A 24,462-nucleotide genomic window follows, 5' to 3' on the forward strand; every position below is an offset into this window, starting at 1 on the left:
AAACAGGTAAAACGCACCTACGGTGTTACTTTGCGGGGGGGGGGTGCTGATGATTGCAAGAGGCAAAGGGAGTTGCTGGGTGTTGGCAGTATTTGGTTTCGTAATGTGGGTGCTGGTTCCAGGGGTGCTCCCTGTGTGCAAATCCTTCTAACTATAAACCTGAGATTTGCATACTTTTGATATACTTCAAAAGGATGTTAAAAAAAAAAAACCCACAAAACTGAAATCACCATCCATTAATCTGCCACTGCAAGATTTCCAGCTGAAGAAATATCTGAGGAAAGAATTCCTCAACTGTCCCAGATATTCTGTCACTTCAGTTTGGAGATCCTTTAATTTTTCAAAACTGTTTCCTTAGGAAAAATAAAGTTACTGAAAGTATTTTTCGGTGTACTTTATTCGTAGAAGTTTCTTGATACACGTAGGCTTCTTCTCTCTAGTCATAACCATGCTCATCTCAGTTCCTTGCATGAGGGGTCTGACTTCTTCATGTGTTTCATTCTGCCTTTAGTAAGGGAGCCTGCTCAGGTAAAGTGCTTGGCAAGTACCCTGCAGATGGTAATGACTCCAGAATGGGAGCCGTTATTGCTGTTATTATCTGCCATGCACTCGAACAGAAGGATTGAACTTTATTTTCAAAGTCACCCTCTAAATTATAACTTGGTAGTAAAGGAACTTATTTCTTAAAGCCACTCTACTCCTTTATATAGAGGGTGGTGCACACAATAAAATGAAATAATAAAAATCATGGTATAGTTGATAGTGGAGATCACAATTTCTAGTGAAGTTTTATGTGCACAGTCATCAACTATCCTCTAATTTGGTAGAGAGCACTGTGTAAAAAGCATATGACAGAGCAACATACGTGTTATGAGGCAACAAAGCCCGAGTTTTTCCAGTAGTGGGATGACAGCTCAAAGTAGCAAGTGATAGGCTTCTCCATCCTATCCTCCCACTTGCTCGTAACCAAGTTTCATTTATATCCTTGGGGTCTTATCCCCCATCCAAGAATGGGACATCCACGTGGGACACTTCTGCTTTTGGAGAAGAAAGTATCACTGCTGCATTACAGAAAAAAAAAAAGTAGCTGAAATTGCAAAAATTTAGGTTTGAGACAAAGATTCCAATGTCTAACTGCAAAGTGAATTTAGTGCCCTGAAGGGAGTTAAAAATCCCAAATGAGCACAAAGACCAGTGTGGATCAGCAAAAGAAGAACACCAGTTTTCCCTAAGTTTGGAACAACATTACCTGGTAACGGATTACAAACACAAATTACGACAGACTTACAGATTCAGAAACCCTCCAGGCGATCCTGGTGTATGCTAAAGTTGGAGAACTGACACGAAGAGCAACCAGTGCCAGGCAAGCCATGGGAGGTGGTACGATGTTGCTGTCAGTGATCCTTAATGTCCTTGCAGTGCTACCCAATGAGGTCAGAGAGCCTGGCACCTGGTGAACGTCAGCAAAAATGATGTCTCCCCAGCTGGCTTATCCCACATGGCAAACTTGACTTATCAATGGATCTGGATACACAGAAGCCCCTTTCAATGGAGGATGGAGCCCTGGATGTCTACCAGGTTGATGAAGAAGAGGCCGGGAGAAACAAGTGCGTGAAGAAAACAGTTGCAGAGTTCCCGCAAAAGCCGGGCATGAGTGGAACGTACCCCTTTTGTTACCTGGCCTATCAAACACTTCCGTTGTAAAGAGCCATACACTGCAAGGAATAGCTTCAAAAAGACATTTCTTTGGTAAAAGAAGTTAGACAACTATGAAGAGTTAAAAAATGAGGCACACGGACATTTTCCATATCACTATAAATAGAAAGCACAATGTTTTGTGCAAAAAATCATAAAACTATATGGTATATACAAATACTATAAAATATATACCTGTGTGCTTCAATGTTAGTAGAAAATCTGATAATTAAAACATTCTTAATATTGGTCATTTCTAAAGAGAAGGAACGGATTCATGAAATGGAGACAGTTTAGATTTTTTCTTGATAATTTTTTTAACTGCCTTTTCCCACAAGAATTACTATTATAAAAATCTTTAAGTTTTTTTAGAAAATTTTTATTTATTTGACAGAGAGAGAGAGTTAGCACAAGCAGGGGGAGCAGCCGAGGGAGAAGCAGCAGAGGGAGAACAACTGAGCAGGGAGCCCAATGCGGGGCTTGATCCCAGGACCCTGGGATCATGACCTGAGCTGAAGGCAGATGCTAAATGACTGAGCCACCCAGGTGCCCCATAAAAATCTTTTTTTTTTTTAAAGAAATCAAGAAATCACTGATGAAATTGCATACAAGTTCCTTTTGTGGTCAACTTAAATGGTTCACAGACATTTACGGCTGATTGTATTTATTAATCTCAACTGACTCATCAAGTTGAATGTCCACCTTATGAAGAATGGTCTTGCTATGGTCTGTTTCTTGCTGCAAGGTGTCTGGTCACATAAATTCAAGAATAGACTATACTATTTGACAAGGGAATCTGCCAAAACTTCTTCTGTGCCTCAAGCTTCAATACTAATATTTGTCTTCTCCAATACATACAATTAATTTTTACTAATTAATCAGCTACTATTGAGGCTTCTTTTCCATGATACATAAAAATGAATTCAGATAGAATTAGTATAAAATGAGCATCTCCAAAGGAGGAAAGGCCTAGAGTGAATGATGTGGTATTAGACTGAGTTGGAAACATCCACATGGACTCATGTTTAGCTAAATGTAGATACAGGAAGAAAGCTACGTTTATAAAATAGGTTCATGTGCCTGGCTATATTTTCTAGTTCTGTCTGCTGAGAGGACCTAGTGCCATTAATACCCTAATAGCAACTCATACACCCGCCACTGAGACTTTGAGTTCTCATACCACTCTCCAGTCAAATAAACCAGGGCTCATTGGAGAAATGACTGATTCCAGGACTCAGCAGGGAACATGTAAGATAAACCTGGAGCATTTTGTAGTGTCACAAATGGACACACACGAAAGACACTGAAAGAGGTGACACTGGGTCAAAGCTGGTACAATTCGAGCAACAGAATGTTATTTTATGTAGTATTATGTAGTATTTTAAAATAAATGTCCCCGAGTCCATACTGACATAAACAAATTATTTAACAAATAAATAGAGAAGAGACATATCTCCCATACAGAAAAACTTCCAACAATTTATATAAATACTCTCCACTCAAGGAAGTGGAGCTTAATACCCAATGTCTCAAGTGTCGTCTGCCCTAAGTGACTGGCTTCCAAAGAGTAAGTGTGGAAAGGAGGAAAACGTAACTATGATGGAGACACTTGGCAAATACCGCTTCAGCCAGTGCTCAAGGTTAACATCGTCAGTGATAAGTCACGCTGAGAACATGTAACCTTGAAATGACATAATAAAAATGGCATATTACTGCTGTGGTTTTCCTCCTCCAAAACCATAATCCCAATAAAACCATGAGGAAATATCAGACAAACTCCAATGGAGGGACCTTCTACAAAATAACAGATGAGTTCTCCTCAAAACTGGGAAGGTCATCAAAAACAAGGCAAGTCTGTGATACTTAGAGCCAAGAGGAGCCTTGCATGACATGCCTGCTAAATGTAATATGGTATCCTGACTGGCAAAGGCAACAGCAGCCACACACATCTTGAGACAGGACCAAGTGTAGTGGTGTAGCATGTTTGAGGAACGGGGCTGGCCCCCTGGGAGCAAGCACAGCAGTGGTCCTGTTGGGGTCAGAGAGACAGGAAGTGGTTCTTGATCATGGCTGTACTTTGGAATCATCTGAGGAGCTGACAAAAAACACAAACAATACCAGCATCCAGAACTCGCCAACAGGTGACTGACTTAGGTAGTCTGGACTGAGAATGAATTACAGTTACACATGGTCATGTGGCTTATCTATATAACAAGAGGATAAGAGCAAGTCACAGAAAAATATAAACTACAATTCTTTTACGTTATCAAAACCAAGAAAAATCAAACGCTATGCTTGTTTTAGTGATTTATAGATGTTAAAATTAAAAAAAGGAAATGTATCATAAATACAAAATTTAGCATAGGGTCTACCTCTTGGCGGGGGCAGTAGAGGGTCTTAAGAAGAGTAGATTCTTCCTAAACTGAATGGCAGGGACACATATGTTTATTTTCTATTCTTTAGACCACATATATATATTATGTACATTTTTTCATATCATGGCATAATTCATAATTTGAAAACACTGAAAAAGTTAATCAAAATTTTAGTTCACTAGTAGTCCAGTGACCAAGGTGGTAGGTTACCCTATTGTTCTCTCCACTTTTGTAAATTATATTTTAAGAAACACAACACTAAATCAATCCGGGGGAAGTCACACTGCATGATGAGGCATCTAGAATTACTGACAAACAATAGAACGATGAGCATTTAGCTTTAAGATGAAATTAAAGGACAATGTGAGAGAGGTCTTCAGGTACAGGAAGCACTATATGTGAAAGAAGAAACAGACTTAGTTCTTGTGTTCTGGAACCCCAGTAAATTTGGAACAATAGATTTCTGCTACAGAGAAGCAGACTTGTGCTCCACATACTAATCAGAGATTGCCATAAATGGGATGAGCAATTTCAAGGTTTGATTAACATTTTCCACACTGACATTGTTCAAATAGAGGCTAGATTGCTATGGAGAAAATCACTGAAAGATTCCTGCTTTAAAATTAGTCTGGATGACTTTAGTAGTTAGATAATTATACTTATGTCCTAGGCACAGTCTATAAATACATGTGCTAAATACATTATTAAAATATCATCAGTTTCACTCACGATTGCACACAGTGGGCTGCAGTCAGAATCCAAGTGGGATTGAGGATGGCCCCTCCACACTGGTGACTGCCTAGAAACTTCACACCCACCTGCCATATAGTGGGGGCAGGCTTCTTCCCTCCCTACAATTCTTCTGGAACGCCTCTGGAGACTAAATGGAGGGATGCCATAGATGCCTATAGCAAAGAAGATGAAACCAATGACCCATCCAACTGAAATAATGAAGAACACATGCCTCCTTCAATGACTTGCAATAGCAACAGAAGTAATTCGAAAATACCAGATGAGCTTTATAAAGATACCAACTCCCAAGACCCCACCTTTGAGGAATCTGATCTTAAAAGCTTGCCTAGGTGACTGTGCTAAGCAATTAGGTTTTTAGTTATTGGCCTACAGAATAATATTTACTCATTCATTTAACAAACATTTTAGTGCTTGGTATTGCCAGGTACTCGAGATACTGCTGTTCTAGATATCAGTGATCTATCAGTGAACAGAACAAAAATCTTGGCCCCCATGGAACTCATATTCTAGTAGGAAATTTTTGTTAGTTAACAGAGCATACAAGATTCTTCATTATATATCTTTGTTTCCTCTCTCTCTCACGGTATGAAAGAAAATTACCAATCCTCAAACATGCCAAAAGCACTCAGACATCCAAATGCCTTTCCCCTGTTGGACTTAACTCAGGTGCTATTTCTCTATGGAGCTTCCTCTGACTTCCCCATAAGAGGCAGACAATTTCTCCTATTACAGTTCCCTGTACTACTTTCTATTACAGCCCATCAACTAGACCATATTCAATACGTGCATATAGAACAATGAAAGATCATAATTTTTGACCAGACACTTCAGATTACAAGTTAAAATTTGCCAGAGTGTGCTAAAATGAAACAAAAAGTTTTGTTTTCTCCCTTTGCCCAAAAATGTATAATCATATTAAATATGGAGTCTAGGAAAATATTTTAAATATCTAAGTTTGCACAGGTATAGACGAGAACAAAGGATTGCTCTCTGTACGCCTTTCTTCCAATCATAAAGCTTATTTCTTCTTCCCTCTATTTATGATTCCATATGCAAGATTCTGGAAGTTTCATGGACCTAAAATTCATTCTTCACAGCAGAGTTACATCAATGTAAAATGAGGCTTCCCAAAGAAGAAAGATTAAACACATAGTAACCGCATGACCATCAACCAACCATATGGAATAGCTTTTGCAGAAGATACAGGATTGATTTTGGGGGATGATATTGATCCAACTCGTTTTAAAGAGTCTACAAAGATTTTTTCAACTGAAAATATTTAAAGTAGTCTATACCATTTGACCCTCCTTGCTTGCTAACGTTTTCACTAATACTACCTTTCCAGTACTAAATGTCGGATCCCATAGATGTGATTTATTATATATTTCTTAACATTCCTCTTGTATCTGACTCTTAAGCATTTCTTCCTTCCTTGGCTTCATGAAATCACTCTCGTGCTCTTCTTGATACATCTATGGCCATCTCTTCTCAATTTCAGACTTTTTTTTTTTTCTTCAAGATCCTATCCTTCAGCTGAAAGATATTCCACAAGGTACTGTTTATAACCCTATTACTATTCATTTACATATATATGACTTCCTCATTTCTCTCTTAATCTAAGTCTTTTTTTCTGAATTCTAGAGCCAGGACTGCCAGATGTCTGCACCTGGATCTCCCACAAGCTCATAAAAATCCACTTGTCTCAAACGGAACCAACTGATTTCAACAGTGAACATGGTCTTGTTATGCTTTTCTGTATCAGTTAGTGGCTTGACCACCCATCTTTCCCCTCAGGCTAGAGTCCTAAAAATCATGCTGGATTTTTCTATTTCATATGTTACCTTTGCCACAATATACCTAATCAGGGAATAGATCTAGAATAAATTCCTACGATGACTTCTTCACTAGTCTCTTTGCATGTAAATTTACCCCTATTCTCTATCTCTACCTTCACATTACTACCAAGGTTTGAATTCTGGCTCCTTCTTTTGGCAGCTACCCATGTTTGAGAACAGCTACTCAACCTCTCTGAAACCTCTCATCCCTCATCTGTGAAAAAGAGAGCAATGTATAAACCTCTTACGTTTATAAGGAGGAATAAATGTCATAATGCATGAGAAATATTTAGTTGATACCTGGTAGAGAGCAAGTAATCGATAAATGTTAGCTAGAGATCCTAGCACTCTGGTACCTAAAATTGAATGCCCTGAACCCATTATGATCTAACTCTTACCTTTTCTATAATTCTTCCCAAAATTTGAACAATGTCGAATTATTTGCAGCTTTTTTTTTAAAAAAACCTGGAACTTTTTTTTTTAATTTTTAAAAAAAAATTTTAATGTTTTTTTAATGCTAAGTGAAATAAGTCAAGCAGAGAAAGACAATTATCATATGATTTCTCTCATCTATGGAACATAAGAACTAGGAGGATCGGTAGGGGAAGAAAGGGATAAAGGGGGGTGATCAGAAGGGGGAATGGAGCATGAGAGACTATTTGCAGCTTTTTGTCCATCACCCATTCTCTTCTACAGTAGGGTCACTGCAGATGATATTCCTTTTATCTAAGTAAAGGCTGCTTTGTTTTCTAGAATGACTGGAAAACTATTAGTCCTTCAAAACCCTGAAACATCCCAAAACACAGCTAGTTGATCTCATTTCTGAATCACATTCCCTCATTTAAATTATCTACTTTCCATATAAGGTGCTTAGGGTCTCCTTTGATCATTCAGCGGATGTAGTTTTCTTGGTTTCACCTGAGCTTCTTGTGAAAGCACAGATTCCTGGGCCCCATCACAATCTACAGAATCTAAATCTTCAGGGGTGGGCGCAGGAAACTGCATTTTTATTTTGCCACCAAGGTGATTCAAGCACCCTAGTTTCAAGTACACGTGGCTAAGTGATCTTCTGTATAACTATTTTCACAAGCAAAAATCACTACTGTGCAAGCGCTTATACTCACCTGAGAGCAAAATGTGAATCTAGCCTTGAAACCCTGGAAGTTATTTTTACCGTCGCTTTTAAAATGAATCACCAGCATGTTATTAGGGCTGAATATTGGAGTAGGGTTCAAGATTCCACAAAGTTTAGCTGTCATAAGTTTTAGGGAAGTTTGACTTATAGTTATAATTTTTTTTAAAAAAATCAGAAAACAGAGGTAAAACATTATCCAATTAATTTTTTTCCAGCAATTCTGGTTTTCTTCAACTTTGGTTTGTAGGCACACCTTTCCATTTCATGTGGGAGTTAAACACTAGCTTCAAGATAACTAAGTATTGTGTAATTTTATCTCACAGAAGAACACTCTACAGACAGGGTAAAGACATCTGATTTTTAGTATGCATAGAAACTTCAGTTGATTAATGAACACAATGAGAAGAGGCGAGTTAAAAATCCCAAACTTGGTATTCCTCTTTCCAAACAGAACACGGCTACACTTCATGTGAATAAGTAACACCTGCGATCTGCTTCAGCCGAAGCCCACCCTATACAGGTCCCGTTCTGCCGGATGAGGGGACTGTGCCTCTACTCACCTGCCTTGAGTACCCAAACAAACATTCCCAACCCACCTATGCTCCTGATCTCTGACCCACACCAACACTTAGCTACAGGACAGGTGGTAGGTTTTTAGGAAATGGCGGCACGACTGGAAGGGATCATTTTTTTTAGACGAACTGGTAGGTCAGAAATGATAGTATATTTGAAGTGTAAGTTCCAAAAATGAACCTGTAAGACTCAAGTAGAAATTACAGCTTTAGTTGCTTCTTTTGGTTACTTTTCTTGGACATAAAAATATCAGCAATTGAAGAGATTTACACAGAAAGGAGTTAAAAAATTTACCTTCAGTACCTGCCAAAGTGGTACTCAGCGTTACTGTGGGAAAAGTTCACCTTCCAAATACTCTGAAACGCTCTCTACATCTTGCACGTTTCTATTAAAAACCTTATTGGTGAATCCGTTGTTGGCTCATGGGTTAAAGCTAAGGTTTTCTGACACAGGAGTTTCCAGAATAAGAAATCCTTATTCCCATTTGACTCTGTGGCACCCAAGGAGGCCGGTAAGTGTTGCAGCCACTCTCATGCTTTTCAGATGGAACGTTACCCACCTAACTCGTGCTCCTCTTCAGGATAAATCGTAACAGCATCATTAACACAGTTTCGGCTACATTCAGTGATAAAGTCCTCAAATTCCAACTGTACAAACTAGAAGCATAACCAGAGAAGTGGTCAAGGAACAGAAGAGATAAACTTTAAAAGCTTCCCTCTGCACATGAAAAGGTCCTCAGTTACCCCCTCCTATTCCACTGATGGAAGTGTAAGTCATGGCAGCCTCCTTGGAGAGCAATTTGGCAATGACTAGGGGGTTAAAATGTACAAGCCCTCTGACACGAAGGCCACCTCCGGGAATTACGGACATCCACATGCACCCAAAACACTGACACAGGAATGTACTAGCATTGTTGGTATGGACAAAGACTGGAAACCCACTAAATGTCTCTTAATAGGCAATTGGCTTCAGAAATTATGGATTATCACATAATATAATTTTATGCAGTTGTTAAAAAGAGCTCTGTGGACTCATTTGGAAAGATTTTTGGGATATTTTTAAGTAGAAAAAGCACTGCTAAGCAATACGAATATATGCATGTTTGTAAGGGCTCAGAGTCTCTCTCTGGGGATACTCGAGATACGTAGCCAGTGTTCGCCATGAGGAGGCGGGATGGGAGTTAGAGGAGAAGGGGGCATACTTATCATTGCATTCTCTCTCCAACTGCTGAAACGTTTCAAACAACATATATAGATCCATATCTATCTATCTATCTATCATCTATCTATAGCAAATAGAAGTTCCTAGTCATAGTGGCCATTTCCTGGTCCAGATGAAGCAAGTTCTGCCCAACCAACACAGCTAAGCTCTTGATGAAGTAGAGAGCCTCCCTGAAAGTTACTTACCTTTATAATGTGTTTCTCTGGAGCATGAAAGAAGCAATGACACCTCACATCCGTGGGATACAAGTCAGAATAATCGGCAGAGTGAATTGTCCCTCGTTCCACCTGTGCAGCCACACTCCCACAGCCTGAACCTGTGGAAGTGTCAGGGAACAGCAAAGTGAAGGGCCAGAGGCATTCCCTCTTCCTTACCCCCATATCAGATAAAAACGTCAAGGAATTAAATATGGGAGATACTTGCTCCTGAGCTCTTCCGTACGGCAGTGAAGGTCAGCTCAAAGCTGCTGCCACTGTTTCCTGTCCTAGAAACGAGTGTGACTGTGGCCTCATTGGTCTCTGTCAGCAGTGGTGAAGGGAACAGACCTCCACAGACCTTACCTTAAAAGGAGAAGAGATTGAAATAGCATTAAAATGGCAGAAACTTATATGTGTTTTCCTAATATTATCTTCCGGGAACTCTCTGCTCTCAGTACACCGAACTATTTAGTGGTTAATTCTCTCACACTCTGTCAATGGTTTTATATTCCATTTGCTTTCTCAAACTCAATCTCACATGTCTCAATTCTACTCATCCTTCAGGGCCCAACTCAAAGCCCAGTTCTCATAAACTCCCAAATACCCACTGAGGTAAGAGCTACCTTTTCTGAATCACCACAGCACATTGCCTATGCTATGTCATTTCGTACTATATGGTACACCTTTGGTTAACTCACTGAACTGTAATTTCATTAGAGCAGAGGCTGTAAAAACGGCCACTCTATATATGTGTAGGGCTTGATATAATATCTGGTACATAGCTGATTCTTAACAACTGATTGGTTGAGAGAACAGTTAGTTGGTAAATAGCAGGCCTGAAGTGTGAAATCATTTAGTCCACGAATATAACCCTTGGCACAATACCTTCTCTACAGCATCCTGTCAATTTGCAAAGAGGTATTTGTCCTTACCACTGGCCCATGCTAGAGACCAAGGTCTGTACTGGCTCTAGAGACTATCAAGATACTTAACACATTTCAATTAAGGTTATTAATTATGCTTGCAGTTTGTAAGAGGTATTCTATACATGACCTGAAATGATCTGCTGTCATGAGAGAAGAGAACATTGTAAAACAATACGGAGCTCAGTGTGTACAGACATACAAATGAATATGCAGTACCTCAAAATGGTAACAGCACTTAGCTCTGGGTGGCAGGATTGTTAATGGTTTACATTTTCTTCCGTTTACTCATCTGTGTTTACCAAATTTGGCAAACACGCACCCACTTTTGTGGTTAAAAAAAAAAAAAAACACGTAGTTATTGCCTTGAAAGGAAGTTTCGGATAGTTGTGAGATCAATGTTATTGAACTTAAGAAGGGAATAGAGAAAGCTCAGTCAATGTGCTGGTCATCAGTTCCTCTCCTACCACACACAGTCACCCCTTCCAGAAAGGGACAGTACGGAAGATGTCCTAGGGGCAGAAATCTAACTTTAGGTCTCTCTGCACATCTCTGGTTGCTTAGATACTCTAACATGACAAGTCAAAATTAATGTGACATACGTACTAATAAGCACTCCACTGTTTGATTGTAAAGACAGATAGTCATGGTCACATCCAACTTGATTTTGTATGTTTAAGCTTGTAAATTTTATCAGGACAATTTTATCTTCTGGTACCATTATTCTCCACATACATAAGCTAGATAGGGGAAGGCAGAGAAAATATAATCAATGGCACAGTCGAGTGTGACAAATAAGACCTAGTGTCTGGGCTTTAGCTCATAACTCACCAATAACAAAATTTTAAAGGCTATTAGGAGATAAAAGGCAATGGAAATCCTTATGTGAGAATAATTTGTTGATGCTCAAATTGCCGGCATGAATCCAACAAATAGAGAGGTTAATTAGAGAACGACCAGAAGGCACTCTTCAACTTTCATTCAGTTATACAATGCTGGAATTCTGATCTATACATTGAAGAACCCAAGATTCATCTCTTTGTTCTAAGTTAATAGTCTAATTGAAAATTCATAATGTTCACCCAGAAGTTGAATTATGGATCATGAATTATGGATTGACCATGCTGCATATGTTAACTCTAACCAGTCACATCCTCCAAGGTCAGGCCGGGTCACAGTCCCTGTGGCTGCCATGTCATCTAACTCCCGGTAAGGTCAGCTGTGACCTTTTACTAACAGCTTTAGAAATGTGTCTAAATGTTCTGAAGGTAGTCTTACATGATTTAACACATCATTCTCCACCTTTATTTTCCTACAGGAATTCATATTATTGAAGAAAAGAAAACCCAGCAGACCATAAATCCTTAGCGTCGTCCGTGTCTCACATTCATCTGAGTGCAAAGCAATCGTGCCTGGAAGCTAACACGTCAGAGCAAGCTTCTAGAACTTGACAGTCTTTATCAACCACCTCAGACCTGTGAACAGGCTCACTGCCCTCAAGTAGTAATGTTCAGGACCGCAGGAGTTATCCAACTTTTTAATGCGCAGTTTCTAAAGCCCAAACACAATAATTCTTACCAAATCTCTCCTCCCTAACCAGAAACTCCCTGGTTTGCTTTTTCAAGTCCATCATCTTGAACAGCGATATTAAAAAAAGGCTGCCTAAAATATTATTAAAAATCACTCTTTAAGCACTTCAATTTAGAAAGCAATAAGCTGTCTAGCATATTCTAAAGCTCACTTTTTTTTTTTAGGCACTTCAGCTGAGAAGGCACTCCACATCTATCACCGTTCTTGAGATTCATCACACCCCTCTGAAGTGCAGGGAGAAAGTACTCCCCGTCCTCCAACTAAGAAAACTGACGTGATATTAAAGATTCATCACACCTCACACATAGTAGGAAATATACTTTGGGCTTTATGGCTTCAAAGGCAAGTACTTTCTCCTGTTCATCCAATTTTCTACCTCAAAACCTCTACCTCAGAGATAGAAAACAGATTTCAAATCCCCTGATTTATTGTTAGTGACTGCTGTGTTCAAAAGGATTCTGAGGCCTAGTCAAGCTAAGTGAGAGAGGAGGATGAAAATTAAGCATTGATTTACCTATTCGAATATTTATTGAGCTTTACTATACGCCAGGTACTGTTCTAGGCTCTAAGAAATGCAATGTCTCTCATGGGCCTGGAAAGAGGGAGACCACCTGAGTGACCTGTATCTGCCATGTCTGAGAATTTAGCTACCACCTAGCAGAACTAAGATAGGCTTGGAGAAACTATAAGTCCTTGCTCCTTCTTCACATTATCTGTTTCTACCTTACCATTAATTAACTCCATCTGGAATTAATCCTTCTACCATTCTCAAGGCTGTTTAGCTTAATAGAGAAATCACTAAGTATGCAAACTGACTCCATATCTTATTACGTTTCTAAAGCACATTCCCACCCTCACCCCACCCCCCACATTTGGACATTCTAAAATCAGAAGGCTCTTAAAATGGAGTCTTACAGTTCTGTTAAACTTAGATGGAAACAATTCTTCCAGAAAGAAATTATCTTTGGTCAGTCACCTAGGAGCACTACCAACTGCATGCTACTTAATTTTTCTGCTTGAGGTGTTTCAGACTATACTGGTGGTGGACATTTTAGACAACAGACCTGCATAAGTATTAGTCTGTGATTCAAATTCTCAGATTTTAACCACCACCCCCCCACCCGGTGTCAAGGCTGAGGCTCGTAACTTTCCACGTGGGTGGGCCTGTGCCTTGTGTAGCCTTATACTGAAGGTACAGCCTTTGGTGTCCTGTCTATGTGGAAATCTCCTAATCTTGGGTATTTTTTATTTCTTTATCGATACATAAAATGCCAATGAATTTTACAACCAGTTTGTTTTAGATGTGCTGAAATACAGTATAAATTCATGCTAATACTGAATTGTAAAGTTGCTGAAAGCCTTATTCATCTCTCGTTGACTACTTATTTTAGTTCTTACATGCTATTATGAATCTTAACTATTTAGTCTCAACTTCATCCTCTAAACTTGAAGCAACTAAAACCTTATAAGTACTAAGAGGGCATCTAGTGTAAATTTATTTAACTTTCCTATAGGTAACCTGAAATTTTTTTGTTGCTTTCCCAGGGAAGTAATTATTCATTTTTGTTGTGTTCTCATGAAACTTCCTCCACGTATTTATACATTTCTCTTGATTCATCTCCCTTACTCCCTCTTCTCCTCATAAGCACAGTTAAGCCTAACCCATCCCCCAAACAAAACAAAACAAAAACAAAACAAAACAACCCCTGCTTCTCTCGAAACCTGTCCTACTACCCAAAAGCCACAGTCCCATCTTCCTCTTTCCCTTCAACTGTCTTTCTCATAGAAAACAATGGCAGGCAGCTCCATCCCTCCAGCAGGTCAAAACCCCTCAGGTTAGTCATAAGGCTCTCTCTTACAGCCCACATTTTCACCTCACTATCAAATCCTGTGGATCCACCACTTCTCACCACCGCTACTGTTACAAACCTGGTCCCAAGCCACCATGCTTACTTGGACTGTTGCTGTAACTAGTCTTTCAGCTCTTGGTCTTTCCCATCTAATGTCTATTTTCAATACAATGTGTCAGGTCACGCTCCTCATCTGCTCACCTCCTCCAACGGCTGCACATCTTACAGTAAAATCCAATGTCCTTCTTATGTCCTGTAAGTTTGGTCATGCCAACCACAACCACTTCCCCCCCTCACTTAGCTCTAGCACTCTGATCCAACGGTTCCCCAAATATACCAAAAGTTTTCCTCCCCCACACATGCCGTTCCTTCTGCAAAGAACGTTCCTTCCTAAGATGACCTGTATGATTCCCTCCTTCATCTTATTCAAGCCTTTGTTCAAATATCATCTTTCTAGTGAGGTCTTCCCTGACCACCTTCTCTAATATTGCACAACCATCCCTCTTTCTTGCTGTGTTTTTCTGCATAGAACTTACCACTTCCTACTATTATTTATAAAGTAATTCTCCACTTTCCAACTTGCCCCACAAAGTTAGTATTTTCGTCCGTTTCATTCACTGCTGTATGTCTAGCACCTAAACCAGTGCCTGACACATCTTAAAGCTTTGATAAAAATGTTTTGACTACTTGGTGAAGAAAAGATATCAGTCTTCAACAATCACTTAGTCAATTATGAATATAGCTCCTGATCCTACAATCCTATGGAATTAGCCACTAAATTTATAATATATAATAGCCACTATATTTATAATAAAATATCCGATGGCATTTTATCTGACCTCATTTTGACTTCTGCAATATCTAACACTAATAACAACCCCTTTCTCCTTGAAAATCTTTCTTGCAGAAATCTCTTCAATACTTCATTGTCTAAGTTGAATTGCTGGTTCTCTGTGTTTGGGGGTAAACTGGCTGCCATCTGCAGTCTCTTAACTTAATGTATCGATGCTTTCTAGAACTTCACCCATAGCCATCCATGCTCTTCTCAAATACCTACTTATAAAGGAAATTCATTACTCCCGAGGAAGGCCATTAAGTCTCAGAGATCTCTCAAATTATACTTTATTTAGATTGAAATCTGCTTCCTGCTAATATCTGTAGTGGTTCCTGAGATTAAGTTCCTTCCTCATCTCAAGTCTTCTTTGGATCAAAACCACTCCTGCTTCCTTCTACCATATTTCCCAAGATACTGTTTCAATTTTCTTTCCATCTTAGCCACTGTCCTTCAGATAATTTCAAGCTTATCAATGTCCCTCTCTAAAGATTGTACCTGGAGATCCCTCCCGACTCCCCCCACCCAGGATTCTAATAAAACAAGATTCTCACTCTTATTCTAGATGCTATTTTTCTAAAAGTTTAAGAAAAGATGGCAAAGGCTTTATTGGTATTATATTATTAGTAGGTTGATGCACAGTCAACTTAGACTTTTAAGCCATTTAAATATGGACTTCAATTAAGCCATTATCATTCCCTCTCTGTACGTACAACAAGTATTTACAGTCATTATAAATTCATTTTATAAATTATAATCTTGCCACCATTTTAGCTTCCCATTGCCTATGGCAAAAAGTCTAAGCTTCTTCTCATGGAATTTAAGGTGCTCTACAATTAAGACCCAACCAGCCTTTTTATCTACATTGTCCTCTGCTACACTAGTTCTTATTTATGCTAACATTTCTCTCCAGCTGCCCTGCGATACACTCTGTCCAAACAACCATAATATTCTCCACCTCCCTGACCACTGCTTACACATAATTCCCTCTGTCTGGAATGATCTGTTGAAATCTCCTAGATTCTAGAGCTGCAAAAGACTTCATGAGCTACAAAACTGTAACTATCTTTCAATGCCTAGTTTCAATACTACCCCTTCCACTAACATATTCCTACCCCCTCTCTCTCAACTATAGTATAAACACACACACTGGACAAACCACTGCAGTGAGAATTAGTCTCTCCATTTTCCATAATACCACCCTACACCTGGGCAGTGTGGATTACAAAGCTTATTTGATTGTGTTTTATAGTATAGTACTTTTTATCAAGCTCTTTCTTCTTTCCAGATTATAAACTCACAGAACTGTGACCTACCTTTGAATACTTTTCAATGCTCATACAAGATTTAAAGTTATTTTACAACACTTGAGGAAGTGAGGTACTTGCAAAACTTATTCCAAAAGCTTAAACATAACTTTAGCCATAGAGGGGACAGGTTATGTAGAAAAAGTTTAAAGACACTGAAGCTTATAGATCATGAGTTATTTTTCATCTTCTAGGCAAAACTTAACAAAATATTACCATTATTACAGAAATCAGTAGGAAAGGATTGATCACTAAATCCCCATAACAATCTCATGACCCGAGGCTGTTAATTTTGGATATTTGAATACATCAATTCAGGTAAGCTCCAGTCTTAATACTACTTGTGTTGATGGTTTGTATTAGTGGATATCAGAAATAACAATCAGCAAATACTTGCCAACCACAAAATATCAGGTGAAATATATAGACTTTTATGTTAATCAGGTTGAGAAATTGAGATACTAGATAAAATTGCCAAAACATAGTCCCTTAATGGCCAGATTTTGGGGGGAACCCAAGAATCATTCCTACCTTGGATACATACCAATTACGAGAACAGCTGTCCTCTTTGGAATGGGGGTAACAAATCTTCCCATTTTCTCCAAATAACACGGTTCCCTGAGATCTACAAGCTTTCAAAATGTAGAAAAAAGGTGATTATTTACCTCAGCTATGAACAGAATTTCAAGACATATGGTACACAGTCAGATTGAAGCTGTGTAATTTATATAATTTATATTTATGGGAATGTATGTTTTTAGATGCTATGACCTCAGATTTCACTGAGAAAATTTCTAAATCATAATGTTCTTTTCTTTATCTGAGTTCTTCAGATTTAACATTTCTTTATTCGGTTTTCAAAATCATGAGTCACACTGAGGCTTCAAATTTATAGCACATGGGACTCATATGGCTTTTCCCTCCATCTCTCACTAGGATATCCTGGGTTTTAATAAAACACCTGCGTAGAAAAATACTAAAGTAAAAGTACACAAATTTTAGCAATGACGTGGCAAGTCTCTATCATGCACTCAGAAATTTCAGATTCCAGTGTCACATTTTAATTGTTGAAAGCTAGAAAAAATAAGCAACTATGGGATGAGCAGCTTAGAAAGATGATGTGAAGGCAGTGTTATTTAAATAAATTGTCACGTTCTGCTATTCGTTTGACTGTGGAATTAACTGTTACTGGCTGATTTCATGGCCGTTTTAAAATACTGTTATCATTAACCTTTGTTCAGGGCTTATTAATCTTTTTAACCTTCTCTTCCAAATGATGAAAACTGAATAGAATTGCTGCCAGGACAGAATTTCCCTGTGCAGTAATGACAATGAACAGAACACTTTCCCTCTGATGCCCAAATGAGAGTGAGTGGTCAGCCTGCTCTAGTCAGAGGTAGCTCTGGTGTTCAGCGGGACGAGTCACGGTGGTGCTTCTCAAGTCATCGGCGAGGTGGCTGATCGTGGACTACGGTGGGGGGATGGAGAGACCGCTACGTTCTGATGCTCTGGGTCCCGACCTTGAAAAAATCTGGTTCTTGTATAAACTGCTGTTCTTTTTTTTTTTTTTTTAAGATTTTATTTATCTATTTCACAGAGAAAGCCAGCCAGCGAGAGAGGGAACACAAGCAGGGGGAGTGGGAGAGGAAGAAGCAGGCTCCCAGCGAAGGAGCCCAATGTGGGGCTTGATCCCAGAACGCTGGGACCACGCCCTGAGCCGAAGGCAGACGCCCAACAACTGAGCCACCCAGGCGCCCCAAAACTGCTGTTCTTCTAGGTTGTGCATCCTCACACCTCTCTGCTCAGCAGAGGCTGCCTCCTGGGCATTCCTTGCACAGATGCTACCCCCTTTGCATGGCACACCTTCCGGTCCCTCAGGACTGAGCTCCTCAGACCTCGCCTTGGTGATCTGACAGCTCTTGGGGCACATCCACAATTTACCTTTTGTCACATCGGTCAATTTACTCCTTTGTCTTGCCAAATAGCAGGAAAGTTCCTGAGGACAGCTTGGGCATCTCTCGACCCACATTTGTTTTCCTACTCTAGATTTTAGTGCTGCAACACAAATATAACTCTCCAAAGCCTCCCTTATTTTCCTCCACTGCTGCCAAGTAAAATTAACAAAGGTGAATGGGAGAAATGGGAGAGGAGTAATTTATTTTTAGTGCTCTAAACTACTTTAGAGGAAAGAGATACGTCAACTGGATAAATGAACAAAGAATCCTTTCTCAATGGTTATTTTTTAAATCTTATAAATACAAACAAATGACCCAAATCTCCTGAAAATCTACATGAACATAAACTTGAAGATCCTGGTTATGTCCGAGTTTAAGTTAAATTGAAAGATAATCAGTTCTCATGAATTTAGAGATTTAAGTTTCTATACATTGGATTAGGAATTGAAAATCAGACATATTTGTGCTTTTAGAGATTAGTTCTATTATCTGCAACATATCAGAGTAACTACCCTTGAAATACGCATGATCAATTTTTGCTTTAGAATGAAAGGATGAATTCACAGAAATCACACCTACCTGTGCATATATTCTGAGTGATAAAATTCATCAACTCGAACACCTTGGAGAAAATGCCCAGGGATGCCCTTCTATGGTTTTTTCTTAAAGAAGTGTAATCTCTAGTCCAACCAGCTCTCCAGGAAGTTATCCCAGCAAGGACCCAGATTCCACTATCTCTTCTACAAACAGACCTCCAGAGTCTCCCTTTCATAAGACAGAAAAAGAAAAAACTTGAAAATATTCAATAGTTAAAAATATTTTGCAGGCCCACCAACAACAGCACTCATCTCAGAGAAGTAGTAGAGGCATAGATGCCCACTGGTTACTGTCCAACAATTTTCTTTTTTTGGGACATCTTTTTGTCTCTTCACTATTACTTTCAAGGTACCCTCTTTTTGCCCAGATGTAACTTCCTTCTAATCCCTGCCTGCAATCTTGTCAAACTAACACTTAATTTCTCTCTTGCCCTTACTTGTTTGGGGAACAACCATGTACATTCCAAATCACTGGAAGGAGCAGGGGAGTTTACAGAACAGTCTTCCACTCTAGTTTGTCACCTGGAATTGCTGGGAAAGACTGGGTCATATCCAAGCCTATAGCGCCAGTGAAGAGAGTCTCCAAGTTCATGCAATGGCTGAAGCCTTTGAGAACAGGACAGAAGCCTAATTTTGTCCCAGGGGCTACATGTAAAGGACTGTTGGCTCTCACACTAGAGGATGAAGAACCCATGATTTTCGGATCCTTTCTTTACTAATCCTTCATAATCATGTGCGGCTTTGAGAACATGTGTCGATTCTGTGTCAGATTAAACTCTCTTCAAAAGGCACAGGATTGTTTGAGGGCTTAATCCAAAAAAGGATTGTCTCTCAAGGATGCAGGTAGGATAAAGCACCCTTAATCTACCCATGCTCCGATTTAGAAAGTGGCATATTTCTAAATTTCTATCTCTTCCCTTCCAAACTCTTCCTGGTCCCTGTCCTGTTACCGCCTCCCACCCCCATCCCATCCTCCCCAGAACAAAAGTCAAAACTTTTTCCAACAGATAATTTTAGGAAGCTTCCCATAGCTGTCTCAAGCTGCTTGTTGGGGAAGAATAAAGACTCCCTGCCCCTCCAGTTGAAAAAAAGAAATGTCTTTCCAAGTAAATTATCCTCTCTATCTAAAACTTAAAACTCCTGTCTTTCACAAATTAGTCTCCCTTTTTCCCTCTCTGTCTTGTGAAGATCAGTCTTCTTGGTAAATTGCTGGGTCAGCCTTGGGAGGTCATTCACACGTTTTATCCAACAATTACTATAGCTATGTCATCTTTGGTCAAATTCCGGGTAAGCACTACGTTCTACATTAAAGGCTTTAAAAAAAAAATCACCAGGTTTAACAAAAGGTGGAATGAAACCTAATTCACCAATAGACCTAATTAGTTTGCCAAAGTGCTCTTGCTTCCTTCCATTAGGTTGGAAATGTTGAAATCACCTCCGCTGACTTCCCTCCCTCCCTCCCGCTCTCCCGCTCTCCAAAAAGAGGGGTAGTGATAAGAATGGGCATTGGACAGGAAGTAATACTCTCAGGCCAGGTCAAGTAAACTTTTTCAGTAGAAGCATGGTAGAAAGACGAACAAAAAAAGAATTTTCAAGCAGTAATCCTGCAAAAGCAGCTCCTGGGGAAAGGCGGAATAAACTGTCATCTACATGATACTGAATTGATGGTTGATCAAAAGCTGTTCGATGCTTTTGACCTGGCAGGCATTCTCTTCTCCATCAGGAAAACTGGCACACATCACGGTCCTTTCCAGGAGAGGAAAGTCGATACCCTTGGGCACACTGTTACACATTCTGTTATCCACGATGGGAAGTTCTACTACTTGTAGGACGTCTGAATGTTCTGATGCTGTGGAGACAGTCTGATAAGTTAGTCAACCACTGTCCTCACTGAAGTTTCCCCAAGAGGGAAACCTTGAATCAATGAAGCAGTGTTTTGTGAAATTCTTTACTGTAAAAAATCTCAACATGAAAGACAAAGAAGCTGAACGATTGTTGCTACTTCCTGATGACCCCTTTACTGTATTCCTCTTCATCTGTCATAGTTACTGCTCGTTCGCCTTTTCTGACACACCTCACCAAAATGGGCACCAGAAGTTTTATGTACAGCCTTAAGTGTAGTCATTTTTACGGGGAAGACAACCAGAAATTCTCACTGCATCATAACTCAGGGGAAAAAAGTAAAAACAAAATAGGATAAATGTATTACTTGTGGCCAATAAAATTCCTGCTTCTCATGGGCAAAGAAACCTAGAAGAACTATTATTATACCCTTTTGATGCCTCTTACTCTCTGAGATCATGCACCATCCACTGGTCATGCATAGAATCCCTGCTTCAAACTTATCATCCTTATGGGGAAGACTGATTGGCTCAACAGCAGTTCCTGGAAAAACAACAGTGGAAAATTATAAGGTTTATAGATAGACAAGTCATGCTGAATATATTTGGAAAGTGACATCTAGTGATCTAATAGCTTCTACACTTCTCCCCAAATGTAATATTGACATTTATTTTAAAATACATATTTAAAACATATATATAAAAACTATTTCATATTTATAGGAATTCAGAAAAATGCAGAAAAAGTAAAACAAGGAAGAACATAATCCCGTGTTCCATGCACCACCATGATCCTCCAAAACTACTAACGTTTTAGGGTAGACCCTTGTTCTTAAAGGATAGTTTTCCCTAAGTGTAACTGAGTCCTACTTGTGGCAAGCCCACTTCTAGACCTCAGTGAATGAGCAGAAAGATAAATCCCTTACATACAAGAGTGTGCGTTGGGGAAGTGGGAATGCAAACAAATAAAATAACTTATTTGGTTGTTAGGTAGTATCGCGGTGGAAAAATCAGAGTAGGGTAAAGAAGATCTGAAGTCTGGGGATTAGGGAGGATGGCCTGGGAAGTGTAATTTTAAATATCACAGTTATAGCAAGTTTCACTGAGCAGTAAAGCCTTGAATTTGAGTAAAGCCTTGAAAAGCCAAGGGAAGAAACCAGGCAGTTATCTGAGCAGAAAGCATTTGAAGAAGAAAGACAATGGAAAGTCCCAGGAGTGGCATCATTTCATATATGCTTGAGGAACAGCTGGCCAGAATGGCTGGAACAGATTAAGCAAAAAAAAGCTTAGTGGAAAAACACACACACATACGTACACACAATAGATTAGATGCAGAGCTAGGAGGACAGAGATGTCAACTGGTAAGAATATTGATTCCCATCTGAGTGTAATGAAGAACCACTGAAGTGTTTTGAACAGAGTGACATAATGTGACTTATATTTCAAAAAGTATTAGTCCGGTTGTTGGGCTAATAACAAACATTAGGCATACAAAAGAGGAAGTTAAAGACAATTTTAGAGACTGTTAAAATTAACCCAGGCAAGAAAGGATGGTAGTCTGGAGTAGGGTGCTAAGATATATAGAGTGTGTCAATGTGAGAGAAAGAGGAATCAAGATGCAGTGCGAAGTGTTTAGCTTAAACAACAGGAAAGGTAGAATTGTCAGTAATCGAAATGGAAGGCTATGGGTAAAGCAGATTTAGGATCTAGGGGATAATCAAGATTGTGATTTAAACATATTAAGTTTGAGATAGATGCCTATTAGCCATCTGGGTGGTTGACGAGTAGGCAGTTAGCTATACAACTCCTAGTAGTCCCAGCAGCATATGTAATATAAAGATAGACATTATTTGGGATAGTCGTCACGCAGATGGTGTTTAAAACCTTGATCCTGGATGAGGACACTAAAGAAGTGAGGACAGATAGAGAACAAGCACGCCAACAGTAAGAGTTCACGAAGAAGAGGAGGTATCATCGTGGAAGACTAGGAAAGGGTGAAAAAGGAGGTAGAAGGAAAACCAAGGGACTCCTGGAACTCAAGTGAAGAAAATGTTTGTAGGACAGTATAAGCAACTCTGTCAAAACTCCTTCAAGTAAGCTGAGGATTGAGAATTTACCTTTGAATTTAGCAACATGGAGATCAGTGGCTGCAACAAGAGCAAATGTGGGGGAGTGATGAAGGGGAGAGTCTGACTGATTTGGATGTCTAGCAGATAGCTCAAACCTAATACACGCAATTACGAGAACCGAGGAGAGGAAGTGAACCTCCCTACCATAAATGGAGTTTCATAGCTTTTCTATAAAGGGGAACAGAAACATGGGGCAATAGTTCCTTTGGTCACCGGGAATGGAAATTCCAGCGTTAAACTTGAATGAAGGCTTGCTCGTGGTTACGGAGCCAGTAATCAAACAGGTGAGTTTCTTTATTCCCTCACTTTATGTGGCATATTTCCCCTTCTTTTTCACCCCTACCTTTCAAAGCGTCACCTGTCACCTGTCGGGGAAGTCAGGGGTTAAGCGGGTGGCTCCAGCCAGACTCTCCCATTCCCCCTCCCCCCTCCCATGCAGCTCCTTGCTTGACCAATTAAAGCTCTAGGCTCCTAAAGATCGATTCGATGCCTCAAAGGCAATGGCTCATTTCGTTACCTGGCCAACTCCTCTAGATATGTGCTTTTCATTGTTTGAGGCCACTGAACACTTTCCTTTTGTGCATTTTGAGAAAACAGATTTTTAATATTCTTATCCAAATGTTTAGATTACCTGTGCTGAGAGAGTGTCAGATATCTAGTTCACAAAAATGACAGAAAGAAGTCCCTGGGAGCATTTTCAAATGCCCCAAATTCCCTGGCTAGAGCTGAGTGTGAGTCTGGAATGTAACCCAGCTAAGACAAAGGAGTACTTACAATGCAGATTAAGTACACATAATTTGTGTCTGGGACTGATAGCCTGTATAGTGCTTTTTACAGGTTATAAACAAAATTTTAAAAAGGAACAAAACTTAGCTATTCGAATATTACTAGATATATACACAGAAATTAAAGCTAATTGGTACAGAATCAATACAACAGTTTTCGCCTACGTTTTTTCATATGCTAACTCCCCTACTTACCAAACTCAATTTTGTGTTTTAGATAGAGCAGTGCAATATCAGAACTCATATATCCAAGTCTGTTGTACTCAGGATGGTTAATAATTTTTGAGACAGGACTCTTCTGTTCGTGTTCACCCTTCTGAGAGAGGCTGTCACGCTCAGCAATCACAGTCAGACTTTTAATTTGCTTCCTAAAACCGAAGAAAAATGTTTCAATAAGTATAGCTGTTTCTGCCAGAAAAGACTGTCTTGGTTTCACATAATTAAATGAAAAGTGATTACTGTAACTTTAAGTATTTCTAAAGTCTTAAAAGGAGACGCATCTTTATTAATGATTACTATTATAATTGCCTATAAATTATAGGGATCTGTAAAAAGTCATGGTTTTCCATCAGAGTGTTTACGTTCAGTGAACCCTTTCCCCTACCACCAATTGTCTTTCTGCATAAAATATTTAAGTGTGGCCTCTTTTTTCCTTTTGTACCAGTCTATATATGCTTTATCATTTTTTTTAAAAAGATTTTATTTATTTGTCAGATTGAGAGAGAGAGACAGAGAGATAGAGAGAACACAAGCAGGGAGAGTGGCAGGCAGAGGGAGGAGAAGCAGACTCCCTGCTGAGCAAGGAGCCTGATGTGGACCCAATCCCAGGACCCTGAGATCATGACCTGGGCGGAAGGCAGAAGCTTAACC

General features: G+C 39.4%; 1 protein-coding gene across 1 annotated transcript in view; it reads right to left on the reverse strand.

Moving 5' to 3' along the window:
• OVCH1 (ovochymase 1) overlaps nucleotides 1–24,462 on the reverse strand; it is a 62,669-nt gene that overhangs the window by 35,839 nt on the left and 2,368 nt on the right. The window contains 14 exon segments of the mRNA XM_045811799.2: nucleotides 4,800–4,895; nucleotides 4,897–4,975; nucleotides 6,000–6,059; nucleotides 7,767–7,910; nucleotides 8,926–9,022; nucleotides 9,773–9,903; nucleotides 10,007–10,147; nucleotides 11,314–11,447; nucleotides 16,831–16,918; nucleotides 18,821–18,991; nucleotides 18,994–19,006; nucleotides 20,535–20,686; nucleotides 21,127–21,222; nucleotides 23,788–23,960. Of these exon segments, the coding sequence (XP_045667755.2) occupies nucleotides 4,800–4,895; nucleotides 4,897–4,975; nucleotides 6,000–6,059; nucleotides 7,767–7,910; nucleotides 8,926–9,022; nucleotides 9,773–9,903; nucleotides 10,007–10,147; nucleotides 11,314–11,447; nucleotides 16,831–16,918; nucleotides 18,821–18,991; nucleotides 18,994–19,006; nucleotides 20,535–20,686; nucleotides 21,127–21,222; nucleotides 23,788–23,960 (1,575 nt within the window).

Source organism: Ursus americanus, chromosome 25, assembly GCF_024610735.1.
Source record: "Ursus americanus isolate L20-20 chromosome 25, mUrsAme1.1.p, whole genome shotgun sequence".
In the NCBI taxonomy this organism is placed as follows: domain Eukaryota; kingdom Metazoa; phylum Chordata; class Mammalia; order Carnivora; family Ursidae; genus Ursus; species Ursus americanus.